Source organism: Harpegnathos saltator, unplaced genomic scaffold (genome assembly GCF_003227715.2).
Source record: "Harpegnathos saltator strain DR-91 unplaced genomic scaffold, Hsal_v8.6 scaffold8, whole genome shotgun sequence".
NCBI lineage: Eukaryota > Metazoa > Arthropoda > Insecta > Hymenoptera > Formicidae > Harpegnathos > Harpegnathos saltator.
This window is the reverse complement of record NW_020230648.1, coordinates 2,472,266-2,496,754: the sequence shown is the minus strand read 5'-3', so window position 1 is coordinate 2,496,754 and position 24,489 is coordinate 2,472,266. Positions and strand designations below refer to the sequence as shown.

Here is a 24,489-nt window from a genome sequence, read left to right as displayed (position 1 = left end):
CTGCGCTTGTCTCCTGATTGGTCACCACAGTATTTGTCGGAGCTCTACGCCATACATGGAATCTACGCTTAACTTTTGTTAGTTTCAAAATTTTCGTTATTGTGTCGCTATCTGTCGTTTCTGCTAAAAATTCAGATCGTAGTACAACTCAACGATAAGTTAGACGAAATGTCATTTTTGACAGCATAATCTAACAGCAGGGAAAATAAACTTTTGTCTCTCTAATAACGAAATATAAAGACGATAATATAATATAAAAAGCTTGATGAGAATATATCTAACCTTTAAAACGTGCAATTCACAATGGTGATATATGGTGTCTACATCGTATCAAAGTCTGGTGGTTTGATTTTTAATCATGATCACAATGTTCCAAAAATTGAAGTTGAAAAGTCTTTTAATTATCCACTAGATATTAAGTTGAATTATGAGAATAAGAAGGTGATGGTAGCTTTCGGGCAAAGAGATGGAATCAATGGTAAGAATATACCACATATACAATACCTACTTTTTTCAAACTGATAATATTGTTCAGAATTATATGTGGTAAAAGGAAACTCATGGCATATACATATGCTATTGAAGTATAGTCGAAAGTTTAATAAGTTATTGTAAAAATTATGAAACATTTTCAGTGGGTCATGTATTAACAGCTGTAAATGGAATCACAGTCACAGGACGTGAACTTGAAGATGGAAGAGATGTATTGGATATGTTGGAGCAGCCAGAAAATTTTCCTATAACACTGAAATTCAGTCGAGCAAAGATGACCACAAATGAGAAAATATTTTTAGCCTCAATGTTTTACCCTCTTTTTGCTATAGCAAGCCAACTAAGTCCTGAACCACGTAGTTCCGGAATTGAAGTTCTAGAGGCAGATACATTTCGTTTATATTGTTTCCAGACATTGACAGGAATTAAGTTTATGATAGTAGCTGAACCTTCTCAGCCTGGTATGGAGATTTTGTTAAAGAGAGTATATGACTTGTACGCTGACTATGCACTAAAGAATCCATTTTATGCACTGGAAATGCCCATCCGATGCGAACTGTTTGAAACTAATCTACAGACATTGTTAGAAACAGTTGAAAAATCTGGGATAAACAATGTATAATTTATATTAATCATATAGGTTATTTATAAATTTATTAGTGGATTATTTATAAATGTACAATTCTTTTAAATTCCTTACTAAGGAATTTTGAATTAAACTAAACATTTCTTTTTCATAAATTTCAATTTTACTGGATAATTATATATTTTTACATTTCCTGTTAAAATATGCAGTTGATTATTAGATTATATGATATAAACCAATAAAAATTCACATAATGTTAACACAATTTGTAGAAATATTTAAAGATTAAGTCTTTCATAGGCTAGGGATGTAAGAGATGTGATATTTGTACTCTAAATATATATATATATATATATATAATAGGTATATAATTAGGTATATATAATAGATAAGGAATTAGGTACATATAATAGGTAGGCAAAATAGTTTATGTGGTTTATATATATACTTTTTTGCTTTATTATATAATATAATTGACATTATTCTGGTTTATACTTTCTGGTTTATACAGTCATATTGTTATTGTTTACTAACTTCAATTTTGAGTGTTATTAACATTTTATTCTTTCCATGTTGCAAACCACAGAAGTTTCTTACTTAATAAAATGGATACAGTATTTTCTGCCATCAATAATATACTTTGGAAGTTGTTATTCACATTGTTAAGAATAGAAGCATTTGTATACTTTTAATATATTTTCAAATAAAATATAACTACAAAATATCTACAATCGATTTTGAGGATTCTATTATAGCAACATATTTCACTGTGTCTTTAAATCCTTTTCTTTTCTTAATCTGCAAAATAAAAAATAACTTTAAAAATGTTTCTAAGCATATATATGCAAAAGTAATGTCGGAAAACTTCGGCCAAGACCGGACGAAATTATCAGTACATTATTTTCATTGTCAAATTATCTATGCAAATGTTGCGTATACGTGTGGAAGTTGCAGGGGCATCTAATCTGAAATAGCCGTGGATATTCAAATCTTCACGTGTAGCTTTAATGGCCTCTTTAATGGCGAAGAACGCAGACGATACCAAGAATAATGGCTTATCGAAAACCTGTAAATGTTCGAGCGATAACAGCATTATATCAGTATTAATATAACGCTAGCATTTACTTTTTTTTAGTAGTTTTTTAGGTAGTTATGTTATAATACAGGTCAATACATTGGTGTCTGTTACGTGTAAAGATAATAAATTGTATAAATTGTAAAGTATGTGTAATAAATTGCATTAGAGAAAATCATATCTTAGAAGAGTATATCGCTCTCGGATTGGAAGCTTCTTTTAACAAGGAAACGTTACATTCTTTAGATATGTCGGTGAAATCTGGCAGTTTATATAAACCTGGGCCTATATTAAACAAAATCCCCGTTGGTGAATAGGTCATTTCCTCTAATGTGAATAAACCATATCCTTGGATAAAACCAAAAAGGTAGATTAATGCAATCCAATAATAAAATTGCAAAAAGACTGCGGGGCGGCAAATCCGCTGTCGATTGCATTTTCTTTAATAAAATTAACAATTTCATTTCGCGTAATTTTTATGTGATGTACATCGATTGATATCCGCATGAACCATGATATGCAGCAAGCAAATTCATCACAGTACCCTCGGAGTCCGGCAGAAATGGAATTGGAGAAAGAGTACGGGACAGCAGAACCGCGATCGAAGGAATCCGCCGAAAAAGTCCCATTCGTCACGGCAGTGCTGACGCACTTAGGTTTCTACATTCTTATGTTCCTCGGGTTTATTAATTATTTGTTCTTCGTTCCGAAGGTTGCGCTCGAGAAGAACAGAGAGGTACGGCGACGCAGTGATTTACAGTTAATTAAACATAAAAATTACAAGGCATTCGCAACTCGCAAACATAATGCTTATAGTATACCGTCTCATTTTAAATATGTGTGTATATACATATACTTGTCATGTTTTAGGGATACGCCCCGCTCTATGATAATTTTGAGAAATTTTACCTCAGATATGTATACAGAAGAGTCAGGGATTGCTGGAACAAGCCAATATGTTCTGTTCCCGGAGCAACGGTCACACTGAAAGATCGAGTCACTCACGATTACGGATGGACGTTTCAGTAAGTTGTGATCGCGTACAGCGCAACGTATTCGATAGGGCTGAAGTCCTAAATTTTTATCTCCGACAGGTTTACCGGAACTCAAACGAAATGTATAAATTTGGGTTCTTACAATTATTTGGAATTCTCCAAGAACACTGGCAAATGCGCCATGGATAGCATCAATACGCTCAAGAAGTTCGGTTGCGCCACTTACAGTACACGCCTCGAATTAGGTACGTATCACGGGGAATCTTTGTACTTTTCTTTTTGTGCGCGTTAGACTGAAACATCCGATTGTACATATTTAAAGCGAAGGGGCAAGAGAAGAACAAAGCGTACCTATTGTTCAACAATGTCGTAATAATAAAAAGATATATTTTGGCTTCGGATGGAAAATGTGATAAGAAATAAGATATTTTTATTTCTGAGAGTTTTTCTAATTTTGCCAAAGTTAACAAAAGTTAGCATTATTATAACAGCATATTTTTCACACCAAATGAAGTAAAAAAGTCTAATATTTTTTCCGACAAACAGTTGCCGACGTCCATTAAATATATAAAAAAACACCGTTATATAAATTTTTATAAGAAATTACAAACTGTCATTTTCGGCTGCTTGGCAGTTGCAGTATCAATATGTGGTCACAACCGATATTCACATTATTTAATAAGTAGCCACGACCAGTATTGCTGAAAACAAAACTGACAAAGACATTTTATATTTGTCATAAAAAAATAGCGTGTGAAAAAATCGAATAGATCGTTTTTATTATGCACTAGGAACTATGACGATACACCAAGAATTGGAGAAACTGACTGCCAAATTTATGGGAGTGGAAGATGCTATAGTATTTGGAATGGGATTCGCGACGAATGCTTTAAGTCTGCCCTCTCTGGTTGGGAAGGGTTGCTTGGTTCTCAGCGATGCAAAGAATCACGTGTCACTCATTCACGGAATGCGATTGTCGGGTGCAACGGTGCGAGTCTTCAAGCATAACAGTACGTAATACAATATTCATTTGCAATGCATACTTCTGATCTCAACTCAATTATAATTGTCGTTTATTATTTGGAAGTACAAAAAGGTCACGGTTTGTCATAGATGTGAAAGACTTAGAGGAATGTTTGAAAAAAGCCGTCGTTTTTGGACAGCCGAGGACAGGCGAACCTTGGAAAAAGATACTCATCGTTGTTGAGGGTATTTACTCTATGGAGGGCTCGATTGTTTGCCTACCCGAAATAATAGAACTGAAAAAGAAATACAAAGTTCGTAAGCAGTTATCTTAATTGTCAATCTGATTTGATATTTTCTTGTGATTAACATGGAATTCTAATTGCGTTGAATCTAGGCTTATCTTTATTTGGACGAGGCTCATAGTATAGGTTTCATGGGAAAACATGGGAGAGGAATTTGCAATTATTACGATATTGATCCACGTAATGTCGATATACTGACGGGATCATTCGCTAAAAGCTTCGGCGCGATTGGTGGATACATAGCTGGCACGAAAGTAATTTATTAATTGATGTAATAATTTATAATTAATTTAATATGACAAAGCGCGCCTGTCCTATGCGAGCCAAATGTATGCCAATATTAGTGCGTAATTAATTTATTATTCGCAAGAAGCACAGCTTTAATTAGCTAAGACGGCGTACCGTTATCTCGATTTTCAGTCGAGCCAAAGTTTGGCTCACTGTATATCAATTAAGCTAGCTTTTATTATATCTCGTTTAATTCAGGTGTCGTTATATTATTAAATTTATTAATATTAATTTAAGCATATGAGCGATCTACCTTCTAACGTGTATATGCGTTCAATCGAAAATATTAATTTCAGGCGTTGATAAACCATTTGAGAATATACTGTCATGCGCATACGTACGCATCAGCAATGTCCCCGCCAGTTGCGCAACAAATTATCAGCGCAATGCAAATCATCGTAGGGGAGGGCGGCATGGATGAAGGTAAAAAACGCATAAAGCAGTTAGCTAGAAATACAAGATACTTCAGACGCAGACTGAATCAAATCGGAGTTATAATCTACGGAAACGAGGATTCGCCCATTGTGCCTATGCTAGTTTATATGTATTCTAAAATCGGGTAAGAGCAAGGATATTATCTTCAAAATTAAAGACCAGTCTCGCTATTTCCGAATATTCGTCATTCTGGTAACGGCACGTTTTAACGTTACTGGCGACTTTAACGCGATCTCTATTTCTACCAGGACGGTTGAAATTACAGGTTTTTGAGAAGATACGTTATACAAGGGGATATCTATTTATTTCTTTTAACTCTGTTCAACGTTCATTAAAAATATAAAATGTATTGTTATGCAAATTCGCATAACTTTTGTAAGAAATTGCAAATTAGTCATCGTGACTTCTTTGGTAATTGTTAATGACAAGAGAATAACGAAACATTAAAATTAATAAAGTAAAATATTAATAAAATATTTAATATATATAATGAAACGTAAATATATATTTATACATATGCATGCATGTTGTGAATGTGTTTGTATAAAATATATCCAATTTTTCGTTAACATGTTCAACAGTGCAGTGATACGTACTTTGATAACGCATAAAATTGCAACTGTCGGCGTCGCATTCCCAGGTACGTCGTTAATGGAAGGCAAAATTAGATTTTGTGTTTCTGCTGGGCATACGAAGGAACAGTTAGATTATGTAAGCAACGTTATTAAATTAATATGTTTACTCCATGTTACTTTATGTTAAAATGTTTACTGTGTTTAATGGTCTTGCTATTGTGTGTTTCAGGCATTGTTGCATATCGAGAATATCGCTGATATGTTAGGATTAAGGTATTCAAGAAAACCTCGTACGACCGCAAAAATAGAATATTATTCCGATAACGAGATGGAATTAATAATTTAATTATTTAATCATTTAATTTATATAATAATAATAATTTAATTTAGTTAATTTAATAATTTTGAAATTTCCGTAAGTCGGTAAGTTAACAAAAGTTAGGACATTATTAATTTTAAATATTAAATAATATATTCTTGATAGTAAGTAAAATAAAAAAGTCTAATATTATTTTTTCTTTCGACGAATAGTTAGCGAGATAAGTTAAATGTTGAAAAAATTACCAAGTTTTCTTTAAATATTTAAAAAAATATTAGGCAAATGAGAAAATGTTTCAGACAAAAGTTGTTAAAATTAATTGGTAGGAAAAGAAGATATAATATAAAATTGGGATTTCTATTTTAAAAAATTAAGTTGACCTTCAACTGACCTTGAAAATGCCCTCCAAATAAAAAACTGATAATGCCTTCTCTTTCCCCTTCGAAATCATGGAAAACGTGTATGAGCTTTTTTTAATATCTTTCGTAGTTTTCGAGATTTTTTAATGCGAATGTTAAAATGGGTCACCCTATATAATGAGAGTATGCATATATTAATTATATATATTTTTACTTGATAAAATGGACACAGTGTTTTCTGCTATCAATAATATATTTCGGAAGTTATTATTTATTTTGTTAAGAATAGAAGTATACAAATATATATATATATATATATTTTCAATATATTTTCAAATACAAAAATAACTACAAAATATCTAGAATTTATTTTGAGGATTCTATTATGGCACCATATTCCACTGTTTCTTTAAATCAGGTTCCTTGATCTGCAAAATAATACGATTTGTAAAACATTTCTAAAAATATACATGCAAAAATAATATTGCAAGACTTTGGCCGGGGTGGAATGAGATTATCAGTACATCACCTTTATTGTCAAATTATCTATGCATGCGTTACGTATACGTGCGGAAGTTGCAGGAGCATCTAATCTGAAATAGCCGTTGATATTCATATCTTCACGTGCAGCCTTAACGGCCTCCTTAATGGCAAAGAACGCAGACGATGCCAGGAATAATGGCGGTTCACCCACAGCCTGTAAATGTTGGAACAATAACAGCGTTACAACAGTATTTGCCTTTTTTGCAAGTTACGTTGTAGCACAGGTGAGCACATTGATGTGTGTACGGGTAAAGATAAAAAACACTGTATTATTGAATTGCATTAGAGAAAATCACACCTTAGAAGAGTATACCGCTCTCGGATTGGAAGCTCCTTTTAACAAGGAAACATTAAATTCTTTAGGTATGTCGGTGAAACCTGGCAGCTTGTATGCACCTGGACCTCTACTAAACAAAACCCCCGTTGGTGAATAGATCATTTCCTCTAATGTGAATAAACCGTATCCTTGGATAAAACCGCCTTCGACCTGTCCTATATCGATAGCTGGATTTAAACTTTCGCCCAAATCCATAACAATGTCGGTTCGTAGAACCTATTTTAAAGAAATTATTCATCAACTCAGAGGAATTAATTTTATAATAACATCGCTTATAATAATATAGTTATTGCTTTGTTATAACTTTGTTATTTTTGTTATCATAACGTTATTATAACAACTTTCTTATGACGATTCAGGACGAGGCGCCTAAAAGAGACCACCTGAATAATTTTGAAAATATGCAAGATAGAAAGAAATATTAAATGCCGAAGTTGTAGGATTTTAAATGATGCAATATATAGTATATAATACTAATACGATTTTGAACAATGTCATCAAGGTCACCTTGAACTTTTTAAATAGAAAGCCCCATTTTTATTATATCATCTTTTTCCACCAATTAATTTGACCAACTTTTGTCTGAAACATTTTTTTATTTACCTAATGTTTTTTGGGATATTTAAGGAAAACTTGTAATTTTTTCAATATTTATCTTACGTTATCTCGGTAATTATTTGTCAAGAAGAAAAATATCTCGAAAAATATCAGGCAAATAAGAAAATGTTTCAGACAAAAGTTGTTCAAATTAATTGGTGGAAAAAGATGATATATAATAAAAATGGAGGTTTCTATTTGGAAAATTCAAAGTGGCCTTCCTGTAACCTTGATGACGCTATTCAAGGTCATACTAGAGCATTACGTCCCTACAACTTCTGTACTTGTTACAAAAGAAAAAAAATTCCAATAAAAGATCATACCTCGTGGTCGCCGGTAAGACAGTCAATCTCGACTTCCGTACAGGCGACGCCGTATGTGAAGTAGTTAAACGGATTTCCCGTGTTAGTCTCGAAAGAATAGCCGATATCGGGCGTTTGGTAGAAACCGGTAGCGGACAGACTTATCCGTTGAAAGTAAGCCGTTTTTATCCAATTCTCCCAAGTGCCATTTGGATCGCTGTCCATTATTGGTTGCAACCGTTTCATAATCTCCTTACACGCATTCTGCCAAGTTAATTCGGTCACTTAGCTCGTGTCTATTTGCATACACACAGTAGGATACTACTTATTTTCATTACCATAGTAGCCATGCCATTAAGATCAGAGCCAGCACTAGCCGCGGTAGCGGACGTATTGGGTACCTTATCGGTAGCCGTTTCGACGATGTGTATCTTGTTCGGGTTTACTTTTAACACTCTGCTGGCAACCTAGCATAACACGGTATTTCATACTTCACGTTACTTTACTTACTTTACGTGGAAATAGGGACACGATAAAATATAAACATAGAATATGTAGAATAAAGCAAATGTGTTAACTGAGATGAAAAATGCTGAAATGTAGTGGTAACGAGAAATATCCGGCCATCAACTGGGAATCAGAAAAGTGTATCCACGTCTCGACCGCATCATCTCGCAGCTTCTACCCAGTCAGAACCATAACGTTGATTTGACGTTGAGATGGTCGATGAAATGTTAATTCAAGCCTTATCGACGTCGAATCAACGTTGTGGTTCTGACTGGGTAAGAGAAGATACAAACGTGATCCTGAATCATTATTCATACCTGAGTCATTTTCGTATGCAGACCTTGTCCCATCTCAACGCCACCGTGACTAATCAGAACGGAACCGTCGGTGTAGATATGCACAAGCGCGCCGCCTTGATTCAAAAACAATGCGGTAAATGCTATACCGAACATCGTGGGTACAACTGTGATACCTCTCTTTTTGTATCGATTCTCTCTGCAAGATCAATCGTTGACTTTAGTCATTATATTGTTTGTGTCTAGAAAGGTGACTACTGTGTACTCACTTATTGTAACGTTGCACTTCGGCCAACCTTTCGTTATAACGGGATGACGCTAAACATTCGGTCCAGCAACGGCCCACGGTGCAATTGAGAAGTTGTTGGTTGTAGTGCGTTACGTCGCCTTCTTTGTACAAATTCAACTCGGACAACTGCCGGGGAATAAGACCTTTTCTGTGATTCGGTGTGTATTTCTCGTTTATAATCATAAAATATAAATTGGAAGAGCCAAGGTATAATAGAGGGAGAACTAGTTATACTCTTATTCTTATTTAGGGTAAGATCCCAGTCAGAACGACAACGTTGGTTCGACGTTGATTCGACGTTGAAATGTTCGACGAACCGTCGAATCAATTCAACCCTCATCGACGTCGAATTAACGTTGAGTCAACGTTGCGGTTCTGGCTGGGATATTCTTTCGCTTATGATACCTCATCGTGCGACATAGAACATTACCTTCACGACATCCACTTTCAAGTAATCAGCAATCTGCCGGATAATATTCTCAGCCACGAACATTCCTTGTGGCCCGCCGAAACCTCGGAAAGCCGTGTTCGACGGCAAATTCGTTTTACAAGCGTATCCGTACACTTCCGACACTGGGATTCTATACGCATTTTGAAAGTGGAACATGGCACGCTCCAATACCTGCGGACATTCATGATCATCCTTCTTTTTTAATAGGCAGATTTTTGCGCGTGCTCAATTAGCAGAATGAGATTTTTAACGAACGCCAGTGATCTCTTGATCACACTGTGCAATCGTACTTACCGATAGTGACAGATCGTAAGAGTAGCCTGCATTATTGTATATGTGTACTGCCACCACTTTAATCAAACCATCATTATTAAATCCAACTTTGTATCTGAATAAAAATGGGTGGCGTGTTCCACTTACCATCATGTCTTCGTCTCTGTCTAGCATGCAACGAATTGGCTTCTGTAACCTACGTTTCATTTTCTTTTTCGAGAATCCAATCTCACATCGTAAAATTGTATAGCGAACAGTACATAAATAAATGTATATGAATAAATAAATAAATGAGAAGGAATAAATCAGCGATTAAATAACAAACGAATGAATAAATTGCACTTGTCTCTGTCATTCTCGAGGGATTACGGAGACAAGCACTTTTCCAAGTAAAAAGTTAAGTGATTTCTAAACTTCGATGAGATATCCTGCGCGTGTATGCCTTTAACTGATACGCATTGCATACCTGTGCGCTGCGACTGCGACTGGTATCGCAAGTAATATCGGACGGGATTCTTTGCCGCCAAATCCGCCGCCTAGTCGCTTCACGCGAATATTAACTTTATTTATGTGTATATCCAAAACATGCGCAATCAATTTCTGTATCTCCGTGGGATGCTGTGTGGAACAGAACACTTCCAATTCGTCTCCATCGCGAGGTATAGCGATGGTGGCGTGCGTTTCCAGGTAGAAATGCTCCTGGCCGCCTATTCGTACCTCCCCTTCCAAAACATGATCTGCTTGCGCAAAAGCTTCCTTCGCATCACCTTTGATGATGCTCTTCGGGCAGCCAGGAAGGAACGACTTGTATTTGATGGCGTCCTGCGGTAAGGAAATTCGTGGATTCACGTATTTATCGTTACATTTCGATTAATGAGCGAGCAGCAGGACTTTTTTATATTAACATAGGACAGATAGATATGATACCTCGATGGATATGATAGCGGGTTCTATGTTTTCATATTCCACCTTGACCATCCTTGCCGCAGCCTGAGCAGTATTTTGATCGGCAGCGACAATCGCTCCGATTACTTGACCATTACTGGTAACCTGAAGAAGTAGAAGGAAAAAAGGAACCTGTAATTGCCCTCACAGAACAGTTCAATTCAGAAGCGCGTATATTCGTGAGAATTCGTAAATTAAACGCAGAGCTTCGACATTTGTCTTACGTCTTACATATTGCGATGTAACCATTATAGTAATAGTTGATAATAATAAATAATTCACCATAATTAGTGACGACATTTTCCACACTTTAACAATTAATTTTACCATAATATCTATTTTACATATAATTTCCGTACCTTTTCCGACACAAATACTTCTTCATCGTGTAGCACAGGGCCCACCCAGTTTCTATCTTCCATTATGTCCTTTGCAGAGAAAAATGATACAACTCCCTCCATGGATAGCGCCTTGGTGGGGTCGACTTTGAGAATTTTGGCGTGCGCTCTGGTGGAGAGAACCAACGCCAGATACAATTCTTCTGTAAATCTTGGAATATCGTCACAGTACAGCGCTTCTCCGGTTGCTTGCTTAAATGCGCTAGCATGCACGATAGGACGCCCTAGTGAATCATGCACCTCTTGGTCCTTAGGCACCTGTGCATCATTGAGAGTTATAAAAGACACTGCGACTCATATTTAAACAATATTTATAATACCTATTTATCAGAACAATAATATGCATCATATTTAAATAACTGCAATTTATGCACCGTATTTAAATAATATTTGTCACATCAGTAATGTGTATAATATTTAAATAATAATAATCTGTAAATTGTGTAGGTACATTACCACTTGATAATATTGCGAGCTCTTCGGTGCTTTATAATGGAAACAGTCCGATGCGCTTTCCAGTTCCTTCGACATTAATTCCACGTCTGACGTATATTGCGACAACTGCTTGGAGATGTGCACGAATCCCTTAAAGAACAAGCTGCAAAACGTATGGCGCATGTCAAACGCAGCACGCTTCGTTAATTCACGTTTGCTTAACATTTATTTAATAGCGCACCTGAGAGTAAGGGACAAGCGATATTTGATCATCCCGCCTGGTGCATTGTCTGCTAACGGCAACTCTTCGAGCAGAGAATCGTAAATCTTCTCCAGGATTGATTTATTCCACTTCCTGCGATTATCGGTATCATAAGTAACGTAGCGGAGATTGTTCTGACGTGTAAATACACTGCTCAAAAGAATTATGGCATAGATAATTTATTGCCGAAAATTGGCCAACTTTGACTGGCGATTACTTCGCGAAAAATTATCGTAGACTAATGACTTCTTTTTCAAAATGAAGCTTGAAATCTCTACTTTAAGAATGTATCTCCATTTTTTGCATGCGATGCACCCCTATCCCTGTAACCCCTGACATCTGAGGGCATGTTTGATATACTGAGAATTGCAAAGTTTGACGGAATGCACGGACGTGGACAATTTTTTTTTTCGGGGACGCCGTTTGCATCGTCATAAAGTTCAAATCTTCCCCTTCAATTTGAAAAAAAAAAAATAGCGTCGCTACAATTTTTTTTCGCAAAGTTACAGCTCTTCAAAAATATCGTTGTTTTTGGCCTTCGGGCTAAAAGTAATTGTTGACAGTAATTATTGACTGCGGAAGTGACAAACCACGGGGTTCTTATCTCTTCCGTCACAGACACATAAATGCGTGCACACTTGGCCCGAAGGCCAAAAACAACGATATTTTTGAAGGGCTGTAACTTTGCGAAAAAAAATTGTAGCGACTCTATTTTTTTTTTTTTCATATTGAAGGGGAAGATTTGAACTTTATGACGATGCAAACGGCGTCCCCGAAAAGAAAATTGTCCACGTCCGTGCATTCCGTGCATTCCGCAAACTTTGCAAGTCTCAGTATATCAAACATGCCCTCAGATGTCAGGGGTAGAGGTGCATCGCATGCAAAAAATGAAGATTCTTAAAGTAGAAATTTCAAGCTTCATTTTGAAAAAAAAGTTATTAGTCTACGATAATTTTTCGCGAAGTAATCGCCAGTCAAAGTTGGCCAATTTTCGGCAATAAATTATCCATGTCATAATTCTATTGAGCAGTGTATCTTGCGCGCGACGCTTATTATCGGAGTTGGGAAAAATGTTTTGAGAAGTAACTCGTTACTGTTGTCACTAGTCAAGAAGTAACGAATCGTTTTACACACAGTTTCTGTTTTTTTTTTTTTCCACCAAGCTTGGTGGACTTTCTTTTAAGATTCGCCCCTGCACATTTTATATGCATGTATCCTCTATGCGCGAAGTGACGATTATATTTGATTTCATTGTCATTATCAATGAAAAACAATTATGTCATCATCGAGCCGTTACCGAAGAAAAAAAATTAACGATAACAGCGTTACAAATAATGCGTTACTTTATATGTAATCCTATTTATCTAAATTTATCCTCGTTATGATATCATGCACAGTTATGGTCAGGATTAAGGAAATTACTTTTTGAAAGTAACTCGCTGGTGAGTAACTCGTTATCCACTGAAGAGGATAAAGTAAATAAAAGTCATTGTCGTCGTTGCTCAACAAGTATAGAATCGTTACATTTTTTCACTAAGTTTAAACAATTTCTTTTTTAGCATGACTTTTGCTCATTTTATATTCGTATATTACATATGCGTGCAAAGTAACGAATATATTCATTACCCTTACCCAAAAAATGTAATTGTATTACCGTTACTAATGAAGCTACTAATTGAAGAGATAAATAACATTGTTATAAAGTCTGCAACAGAGTAACTTGTAACGGCGTTACACACACAATTATGTCCCAATTCTGCTTGTAATATTACCTGCCAATCATTTTCTCGCAAGTTTGTCTCGCTAGCACAGTAGTTGGCGCCATTCCACCAAATGCGATATGCGCTTCCTGAATCATGCTCGTATTAGGCACGAAGGACACGTTTAGGGCCATGTTGACTATGGCGATATCGTCGTCTCGCCTTTTCGCTTGCTTATAAGCGATAAAATATTGATTCTACGAGAGGGATTATATATAAATTAAATAAAACTAAATAATATATATATAAATAAGAAAAGAAGAAATAATCTTTTCGTAGTACCGCAGAATTCCTACATTGACATCACCTGCTCTGTAAAAGGAATATCGATGGACACTAACACCTCAGTGGGTAAGACAACGTTACGTCGATACCCAACGAAGAAGGTATGATCCATCGGTATCGTTCTGCGGCCGTTCCTCAAACTGCGCAGATTCAATTTAATACCCGCGGCCATAAAGATCGGATTTAAGTCTGATATTGGACTGCCGGTCATTATGTTGCCACCCACCGCCTGATCGTGTTTCAAAAAGGTGCATTATTTACATGCGTACTTTAATGACCATTGCGCAATGAGTTGAAAGAACACTCGTTACTCACAGCAACATTTCTTATCTGTTTCCCAGCGAACCAATGTAACATATTTATTATCTCCACGAAGATTCTTGTGCTGTAGTCTGTGGAAGAGGAAAAAGAATCACGTCGGGTTATCAGCTTGTATCGCGTAGAATATTACCACGTAAATATAATTTTTACAATTTAGCACACTTTACCAGGTTTAATTTTGATTTGCTGTTTCAGTGCCTCCTCAAGCTCGACCAGGGTAACGCTCGCACCCACTTTCAGCGCGTCCCGCGTTTCAACGATCTCGCGCATTTCTCTTATCTGCATCGGTTGTACAAGTACCGGGTACACCAGGTGCTTGAACTTCACTTCGACGCCTGTAATACAATGAGCAATAGTCGGTCATAGTCAAGAAAACATTACTTATATGAATTTTGTTTCTATATGGCTATGTATAATCATACCCCATACAGCACAGACAATTGCAGCAATATTGCTGCAATATTGCAACATTGCACATTGCGGTGCAATATTGCAGAGACATTGCAAAAACAATATTTTGCATTATTATATTTGCAATGTTGTAACAACACTTCAAATTGCGGTTATTATTAAAAAATTATACGAGATATCACTAAATGGAAGAGGACTTTTTCGTTTCTCTCGCTTAGCTCTACGCCCCTATGGAATTATGTTACAATTATGGGATACTTTGTATATTGCTCTAATTCTCATATTTAATCACCAATTATATTTAATCACCACAATTTGGTTTTACAATGATTCAGTTTCATATCCCAAACTTAGACGTCTTATTAATTCAAGAATAGTTACCGCAAGTCTTTAAGACCTGTATTACTCCAAATAGCAAGGTGACATCTTATTGACGTTCTACTGAGTCAATAAAACGGCGTCTTTTTAAGATATCATTTTACTCTTTGAAATATTACAGATCTTGGGAACTTTCTGTGACTATTCTTGTTTGATGTCAGAAATGAAAATAATGGTGTATTAATCTTTTTTCTTCGTGTACGTTAAAATAAAAGAGATTTTCATAAAACGACACTTATGATCGATTTTACAAATTTGTAAAATGTTCCGAACACTTCTCTTTAGCTGAATGATAACCATTCACTGTAAATAATTAGTGAAATTTATACAAATTCTGATTGCAGCAACATTGCAGCAACATTTCGCACCGTTTCTGCAATGTTACAATCTTGCAAAACAACGTTCCTGCAATGTTGCTGCAATGGTGTTGTGCTGGGACGTAATTATATATGTGCGCATCGAAAAATTGCCATCGTACAGATACAACCGAAGTAAATACTTGTATCCATGCTAACCCCATAAAAAACAGACTTTTTCCCACATGGACATGTATTATTGTATGTTTATACATGTGACTGTATAAAGACAAAATTCATACATGAATTATATATAATGGAATAAAATCATATAAAATAATTACATAATAATTAATAGTGAATATAATGTAAGTAATATATTTAATTATTTTCTACTATTAAATATAATTATTAAAGTATTTATTATTATATGTATTTATGAGTGTGTATATAAACAAACTTTTTTATGTGATTATGTATTATTTTTTCCGGAGTGAGATTTCTAATTATTATGATATATTTAATGAGCGCATTTGTTTTGTGATGACAAGTGTGTAAACACTTGCTGCGAGGAAGACATACGAACCGATCTCGGTGTTGCCGATAACGATTTTAGCACTCGGATACTGATCCTTCAAAGCGAGCAGCGTCTTGAGGGTAGTAGGTCTGTACCAAGTGACGTTTTTGCCCTTCACTATGAGATATTGTTTGTCCAATTTAGACTCGATCTGCACAATAAAAGTTATTCTCGGTTGACAGCTCACGTTACTTTTTTCTCAACGGCGTCAGCCTCGATCTCGCGAGATCTTTCTAACGCTAGCAAAACTTGCTTTCAATTTCGGCGGAAATATCGGCTCCTGTGTCGGGTCGTACGGCCGGAACTCCTTTGAATTGAAAACCTCAGTTGGTTCCGACGTGAAAGCTCTCTTCTTGCAGCAAGCGTCGCCCATCGAGCAAACTCCCGCGCCGTTCGTCTCTTTTTCTCGCACGCTAGCCGTTAACTGCGACTGCTCCCATTCCTCCGTGAAAGTCTTGAATCCCTCTATAATCGGTCTGTATCCTGTACATCTGCACAGGTTACCTAAAAATTACATGCATGTAATTAATCCGTGTCTGTAACTATTCAGGTCGATTATGTAAAGCAACATTGATGAGGAAGCAGAGTTGAGAAAAAATACGCTATTTGCATCGCCGTTACCGTTGCAAATGTTACCGTTACAAGAACTTTTCTCAACAACGACTTGGTAACGACGTTACTCGGTTTATCAATGGCCGTAACGGTATTAGCAATTACAATTTCTGAATAACGAATAACTTTACGGTAATAAATATAATCGTTACTGCGTCGTTACTTCGTGCATATAGATTACATGTACAAAGGACACATGTACGTCGGCGAATAGAAAAGAAACGATGAGAAAGGGTGAGAATTGGTGAGAACTGTAAAAACTACTCGGGGAAAAAAAAAAGTTACATATATATTTTATTTTTATATAATCATATATAATCATACGTAATTATATATGCCTGCGACGAAAAAAATAGTACGTAATATATATGCATTAAGAATACTATTAATATTGTAGAGTAGGCTAATTAAAAGCTGCAGCAACACTTTTCTTCGATAAGTTTCTCGTATCTCGTATCTATAATAAGAAAATTCGCTTCTCTTTTAATAATTCTCAGATTCCTTTTCTTATTTACCAGATATGCGACGCATTGCAAAAGTCATCGAAGAAAAGTGTTGCAACCTTTAATCAGTTAACCGTATAAACACAGTTGGAGTAAATGCATATGTTTATGACAGCTCGTGATGTCAGAGTTCAATCTAATGAAATAATTTTGTTTTTTTTAACAGCAATCAGCGGCATTTTTCTGCGCGTGAATATATGTATGATTATTATATAGGGTCCCTGTATAAAATGTCGAGTTGAAATGTATTAAAAAGTATTGATGTTTTGAATATGTCATGAATTCTGCTTTCTGATCCGAAGAAAGGGATTAAAAAGTACTAGTCCCCATTAAATTTCACTTCTTCTCCTAATTGTTTTCGGATTCAAAGGCATACAATATTTTCACTGTTCTATTCCCTGTAGCATTGAAAAGTATTGGCCCGCGATCCAATCCGAGATTTCCACAAAGCAGAATTCATGACGAAATCTCGTGAATGCGAAACAATACTTCTAAATACGACATTTTATATCCCGGGGTGTCCGGGATTTTTTGGAAGTGAAACATTTTGAAGATTAAACAGATCAAACTGAGAAGAAAAGTCATGTGCCACTTTGCAAAAATCGCAATAGTTGAGTTATTAATTTATCAAGTTAATATTAAGTTATTAATGACTGAAAATGATCTAGAGGCTCTTTTAATTGATAACTTGAAAATTTGCACTACTTATATTTATTTGTAAAATGCTAAAAGACTCTTTTGTTCAGAATGACCTAATCTACAATTATACGACGGCTATTGTGCCTAACGAGGTTCAAGATTCAGGGTTCAAAGTTCAATATACTCAAATCTATCGCCAGACACAGCCGTCATATAATTGTAGATTAGGTCATTCTGAACAAAAAGTCCTTTACCATTTTGCAAATAAGTACGCAAATGTTCATGTTATCAGTTAAAAGAGCCTCTAGACTTGTCATTAATAACATCATAACTATGATGATTTTTGCAAAACGGTACTTGACTTTTCTTCTCACTTTGATCTGATTAATCTTCACAATTTTTCGTTTCCGAAAGATCCCGGACACTCTGTACATTTACATAGTTATTTAGTTATTTAGTAATTTAGTTAAAAATATAACTTGGTGTTAGAATTTTATTTATGGAGGGATGATTATTTATTATATTATAATATATGTATAATATATAATATATAATATAATATAATATATACATATATATTTTTTTTTTTTTATTTAGATAGTAATTTTATTTAGATAGGGACAAATACTGCCGACAGGCGTTACCTTGAAACGCGATTTCCAAATTCTCCATCGTCGGCTTCGGTATGCTGCGTAACAGCGCGTACATAGACATAACAATGCCGGGCGTGCAAAATCCGCATTGCGACCCATGCGCCTTGGCGATGCGCTCCTGCACCGGATGCAGCCTCGTCCGCGTGTTACCGATGCCTTCCACTGTAGTTACAGCCCAACCGTGCATGGCGCACACCGGTGTTAAGCACGCGTTAACAGCCAGGTGACTGTTAGATTCGTTAAGAAAAGAAAAAAAAAGAGAGAAGAACGTGAAGGAATCGAACGCGTTGCACGACGAGATTCGACAGAGCGTGCTGATCCGTTGCGGATCGCAGGATCGTAAGGATACACAATTTTCTCGGCGGCACGGTCGAACCTCGAGACCATGACTGTGCATGCTCCGCAGCCTCCTTCCGCACAGCCGAGTTTCGTGCCGGTCAAATGAACTGCGTGGACACGTAGTCAAGGATAAATATGTCAATGCGATTGTAGATATCACTCCAGCATTACGAAGGGGTGTTCTCTAAAGTTTTCCCCTCGAGATGAGGGGTACGCGGCGCGACAGTACTCTCGCTCGACGGTGGGAATACCGTAAGAACGTCTCGCTCAGGCTTGAAGCGGATTTCATACGAGCGAATACTTCGATCGATCAGAAATCGAGTCTCAAAGCGGCCGGGACATTTCCTTTTCGCGCGGCTCGGAGCGCAGCGTGTGTCCAATGAGAGAACTTGACCCCTGGCGATCTTCCCGAGACAAGTTCTCGCAGTGACAGGACTGCGCCGAGAAATGTGTTCAAACCGTTTCTTGAGACCCGGCTGACCCGTCGGCTGCACTCTCCGATTTCGAGCGGAAGTATCGTTCTACTTCCCGCGCGAGATTTCAGCCCAGAAATCCGAGGAGAGTTCACGAGCCCGTGAACCCGTGAAAGAAGGATACGTTTGTTGCGCAGGTACCACAGGAGCGTCCATTGCGGCTCGACGTCCTTGTCCGATACCTAGACAGAACGGCAGAAAGTTTCACTGTTCAACATCCGGGGAACAAGAGAGCGAGCTGAGAGAACAGTGAGAAGAAATATGTCGCACCTCCTTGCCGTTCACGTAAAACACGAGGGTGTCCGACACCGGCGCTTCCAGCAGCTCGTCGTCACTCATCATCGTCGTCACCGGGACTGCTTCATGATGGTAGCCGTTGCACACATTTCCGTCGCACGTGGAAGTGATGCCATTGATCAGCAGCTTCTCCATTTTCGCACTCCTGCAATACTTTAATGACCCGTTGTAAATATAGCCGGGCGCGACACAACCGCAATAAATGCCGTCCCTCCCTCCCTCCCTCTCTCTCTCTCTCTCTCTCGCACAATTCAGGCACTCTACTCGACGGGGCAAATATCGCGCGAGCGGAATCAGAGCGATTCGCGATAAATCTGTCTATCTGGTCGGAGTGCGGAGTGCGATCCTCGCGCGTTAACGCAACGCGTGCGGCGGCGGCGGCGGCGGCGACGCGTTATCGCGAGCGCGGATAAAAATCGCGAGGGGCAAAAAAATGGCGAGCGCGAGCGATGTAATCGGCAATATTGCATTTCACAGACAATTACGCGCACCGACTCGCGCGTATCTCTCCGCGCGATAATTGACTCTTCTTTTTTCTTTCCCCGCTCTTTCTCCGCCGCCCGCTTGTTTGCCACATTCGGTACTACGCTTCAATGCCCGCGCGCTTTTTGCGTCTAACCGCGGCTCCGCTTCGCTACTTGGATCGACCTCCGCCCCGCCTCCGCCATGCCCAGACGGATTATAACTGATTAAACTAACGACCACCGAACGACGGCCAAAGGGACTCGGCTCTTCGCGCTGCGTAGGATGCGTTCCACACGGACCCAAGTAGAACAAAAAATCATGATGACATGAAAATGACAAGAAAATGACCGAATCATGATGAGAAAAAGAGTTTTCCTCATCATTTTGATGTCATTTTGATGTTCATCGTGACTTTCTGTTCTACCTGGGGAGACGCAGTTGGTGCCATTTAGGCTGCTCGCGGAGCTAACTAAGCTATCATGACATCATTAATGGTAGCATTCACGTTATAATTTCGCGCTATCAATGCTATTTCTTTCGGAGTAGTGCAAAAATAGCGTTCGCCTTGCTGGCGTTCGTAAGCTCTACGAGCACCTAGAACATGTGATATGAACTATACTATAAGGTGCTCCCGATCCTTCACCTGAGGAATCATTAATAATTGCAATAACGTGCTGCGCTATGTTGTTTCCTGCACTGTGGCGTTCTTTTCTACCCTATCCCTGGCATCTCTGCACCTACCCAGGCAAAACAAGAAATCAAAATGACGAGAAAATGACCGATCATGATGAAACATCATGATGAAAAAATGAGTTTTCTTCATCATTTTGACGTCCTTTGGTGTCATCATGATTTTCTGTTCTGCCTGTGAAGGTATGAACTTTTGCTGTACTCGTCAGTTCTACTTCTGAGCCAATGCAGCGTACTGGTTCAGCTGAGAACAGACCCTAAATGACGAATCTTCGGCTTCTCTCTCTCTCTCTCTCTCTCTCTCTCTTATTTTCTTTTTTTCTTGGCTTTTTTCAATCCGTCGTTATTCAATGTTTACCACCGGTACGTGGAATCTCCCCTGGAGATTCCCAACTTGCGAGTAACGGCCGTGGCGATACGCGTCTTTGCACGATTGTGTCGCGTGATTGCTTCTGCGACGGAAATACAAAGACCTCATTAGCCGGGAGCTGCGTCGTACATAATTTATGGCGCATTAATACACGTGTTATTATCCTCATTGAATGAGCGTAATAATCCTCGTACTTAAAATTTTTCGTATCCGCATAAAAGCCATTAGCATCAGATGATAATAAAGACTGAGGCAGCACAAAGTCTTAAAGACGTTTTAAAGCCGAAAGATGTTTTAAAGACATCTAACAGACGTCTCAAGAAAAATAAGACGATCTCTGGAGGTCTTTACGATATCTTTTGAGTCTGTGCTGTCTGGATCAATTGTAGAAGTTAATTCTTTGCTGACACTATCGCTCAAATAGGAGTTTGGGATTATTCTTATAATCTCTTGATACGTTCAATGGTTCGAACAACTACAACTATGCTAACAAAAGACGATTTTATCGCGAAGCTACAGGCTGCTCTAAACTTTAAAGTAGTGCAAATTAATGATAATAAATGATATATGAGAGATATCTATTACAAAATAGATAAAATATAACATAATTATAAAGTAGATAAGTGATAATTGATGAGTTAACGGAAAATTCGTTTTTTCTGTAGAAAATGTTTACAGTTCTGCTCGACGTTATAACTTTCCAGTCCACTGAACTTCAACACGGTTTTGAAGATTTCTTTCCCGACACAGTTTGTAACTCTGCCGAGAGATGATCGGACGAGAGGACTTAATTAGTCAGGGACGTGTTCTCTCATTGGTCCGTCGGTTACGTTCCGAACTGCAGGGAAGAATCGCTCAAACTGTATCGAAGCCGAGGTTCGAAAATTCTACGTGGAAAGGAATCGTGTCTAATCCCCAATCAGCAGACAATATTTTTTTAACAATAGTTTTTCAAATATTCATGTTATATTTTTCTTTACATTTTTCCCATTCATTGTACAAAAAATCTTTATTTAACGTTTACTCGTCGTTTATTACTCTTAATTCTACGTTTAAAATAATGATTAAGAAAAACAAATTTACTTAACGTTTATTTAATGTTTCGTTTAATGTTTATTTTACATTAATAACTCATAACTTAAAATTCTTTTTAACGTTTTGGAAATGTTAATTGTTTTTTTTTAATATTTTTAAAAACATCTTTTAAATATTTCTTTTCCGATTGGGTCCGTGGCGCTCATGCGACGGGCTATTTAAGATATCGGTACGTTGAACTTTCTTTGTCTGTCTCATTCAAAAATAACGTGACGTTTAGGCATGACAAGGTGTGTGTGTGTGTGTGTGTGTGTGTGTGTGTGTGTGTGTAAAGTTGGGAAAACAATCTTGATCAAATACGATGGTTTATTGCGCTCATTTACGTCTAGTTTGTTTGCGCTTGGAATTACGAGGAATTATCGTAGAATGCGAGACACGCGAGACACGACAAGATTGCGGCCGAGCAATCTCGCCTCGAACTAATTGGCGATCAGCGACGAATTAATCGACGCGTGCGAGAGCAGGTCTATTCCTTCTAGCCGAATTGCTGCCGCGCTGAAAAAAACTTCGTTCCCTTTATCCTCAATTTATAAATTTTTATTTCGCTCTAACGGCAAAAAGCGCATCCTAGTTGAGCCGAAAAGACCAGACCTTACGCGTCGCGTCGAGAAGATTTACCTCAGTGAAACAAATGCATGAATTATACACAGATAAGATATACCTTTATCTTCTGCTGGACTTCACTAGGAATTTTATCAGCCGGGTATATTCGTGAGACGTACAAACATTGCGAAGACGATGGTGAGAAAGTACTCCTCGCATGTCACAGTTGTACCCGCTGAGAGAACATGACTCTCGACTGTACGATACCGTTGAAGAACGCATTCTCCACGCGTTCGTCTAACGCGGAGTGTCAAGTGGAGTTTCAGGAAAGTAAAAGAGCCACAGAACACAGACTTCTGCGTAACGCATAATACACAACGCATAAGAGAATCGACAAATCAGAGTCCCTCATTTCTGTCCTGAGGAGGGAAATGAAGAAAAGTAATTGGTTCATTCTCTCATGCGTTATGTATTATGTGATATGCAAAAGCCTGTGCTCTTGCCTTCACGCACGTGGAAAATCCGTAACAGTAAAGGCTCGTCTACAATAGCTGTAAGAGTAAGACTGTAAGGCTATAACGTAAGCTGTCAGCAAATTAAAATATTTCATTTCGTGTCTTGCAACCTTACAGCCTTACTCTTACAGCTAATGTAGACGAGCCTTAAGGCTGCAATCGCGGAATATCCGTCACGTTCGAATTTTACAACGTCTCGCGATTAACCAATAGCCCGAGTGTGGAGCAGAAAATTATGATGACATATCAAAATGGCCGAATCATGATGAAAAAATAAAGTTTTTCTCATCTTTTTGACGTCACTTTGACGTCATCACGATCTTCTGTTCTGCCTAGGAGGAAAGCGGCAGAGTAATTTACATTTTATTCGGCGGCAATTTCGTTCATCAGAAGTCTTTCCCGTCCAAACGCGGACAGATATCGGACACTGTGCTGCGCTTTACATTTCACCTTGTCGTCCGGATTATACGCGAATATATTTCAGCCTCTGTTTATTAAGTAAAGACTTTGTACGCATGCGTACATGTTGGGGTATCAAGAAGTTGAGGAGGAGATTTTACGACTACGGCCTTGACAATTCTTATATAACCGACTGCACGTGTACGCACGTTCGCATATACGTCACAGAATCTCACAAGTGGTGAAAATCGAGTGAGAAAATCTGTCTCGGAGGAGCGCGTGAACGCAATGATCCTTATTGATCGGGATCTCCTCGTGACTCCGAGGAGCGCGAGCGCAGAGGAGAGAAATGAGACGAATTGCGAGGGAGATCGCACGATTGCACCCGATAATGCCCGATTGTGAGACCGAGCGTTGCGACAGAACTAGAGCGACGGGTGCATACCTCGTAGCGTAATTGGCTGCGATTAATTAATTACATGACACGGCGCCAGCGTGCTCGCGCACGTATAATACGCTTCGCTTCGCTTCGCGCGCCGCACCGTCGCGCGACACGTCGTTAAAAGAAAGCAGCATACGCACCGTTACGTTCTTTGTTCCCGTAATACAGCGTAACCGTGCTCCGGAGCGACCGCACTTGGCCGACGTCACTGCGCTCGCTGTACGCCGTAAACTAGCCAAGCGAATCCGGCAATAAGAATGCCACGCGGGTTATCGAGTATCGGGAGATATATTATGCCGACGAGCGACGCGCGCGCGATGTTGTTGACAAATCTGAGCTCTCTCGCAGGAAAATAAGTCGTTCTCCTCCTCGGCGACCGTTCACGAGCGCTTCACGAGT

At 38.0% G+C, this 24,489-nt stretch overlaps 3 protein-coding genes across 5 annotated transcripts; 2 read left to right on the top strand and 1 right to left on the bottom strand.

Annotated features, from left to right (window-relative positions):
• Positions 1-32: 32 nt before the first annotated feature.
• On the top strand, positions 33-1,119 carry Trs23 (trafficking protein particle complex subunit 4-like protein Trs23). The gene is made up of 2 exons (XM_011148166.3): positions 33-478; positions 636-1,119. The coding sequence occupies exons 1-2, from the start codon at positions 304-306 to the stop codon at positions 1,112-1,114; spliced, it is 654 nt and encodes a 217-aa protein (XP_011146468.1). The 5' UTR covers positions 33-303; the 3' UTR covers positions 1,115-1,119.
• Positions 1,120-1,439: 320 nt separating this feature from the next.
• Positions 1,440-6,060, top strand: LOC105187399 (serine palmitoyltransferase 2). Its single transcript, XM_011148173.3, has 10 exons — positions 1,440-2,520; positions 2,677-2,889; positions 3,024-3,178; positions 3,248-3,393; positions 3,940-4,158; positions 4,262-4,425; positions 4,509-4,670; positions 5,001-5,263; positions 5,721-5,850; positions 5,944-6,060. Exons 2-10 carry the CDS (start codon positions 2,716-2,718, stop codon positions 6,058-6,060), a joined length of 1,530 nt encoding a protein of 509 aa, XP_011146475.1. The 5' UTR covers positions 1,440-2,520; positions 2,677-2,715.
• Positions 6,061-6,611: 551 nt separating this feature from the next.
• ry (xanthine dehydrogenase rosy) lies at positions 6,612-24,415 on the bottom strand. 3 transcript variants are annotated; one of them, XM_025306716.1, is made up of 25 exons: positions 24,231-24,415; positions 19,545-19,716; positions 19,399-19,456; positions 18,812-18,908; positions 18,454-18,689; positions 16,309-16,559; positions 16,065-16,206; positions 14,561-14,728; positions 14,388-14,464; positions 14,095-14,301; positions 13,800-13,984; positions 12,007-12,120; positions 11,787-11,928; positions 11,292-11,588; positions 10,915-11,037; positions 10,454-10,809; positions 10,009-10,183; positions 9,694-9,885; positions 9,244-9,389; positions 8,996-9,173; positions 8,510-8,638; positions 8,193-8,435; positions 7,234-7,488; positions 6,922-7,089; positions 6,612-6,820 (listed from the first exon to the last, which is right to left on the bottom strand). In XM_025306716.1, exons 2-25 carry the CDS (start codon positions 19,704-19,706, stop codon positions 6,776-6,778), a joined length of 4,146 nt encoding a protein of 1,381 aa, XP_025162501.1. In that variant the 5' UTR covers positions 19,707-19,716; positions 24,231-24,415; the 3' UTR covers positions 6,612-6,775. The 3 variants fall into 3 exon arrangements, with proteins under 3 accessions (XP_025162501.1, XP_025162502.1, XP_019698850.2); XM_025306717.1 differs by having other exon boundaries at positions 19,545-19,724; positions 24,231-24,327; XM_019843291.2 differs by lacking the exon at positions 24,231-24,415 and adding an exon at positions 22,853-23,015 and having other exon boundaries at positions 19,545-19,724.
• Between the last annotated feature and the right edge of the window lie 74 nt (positions 24,416-24,489).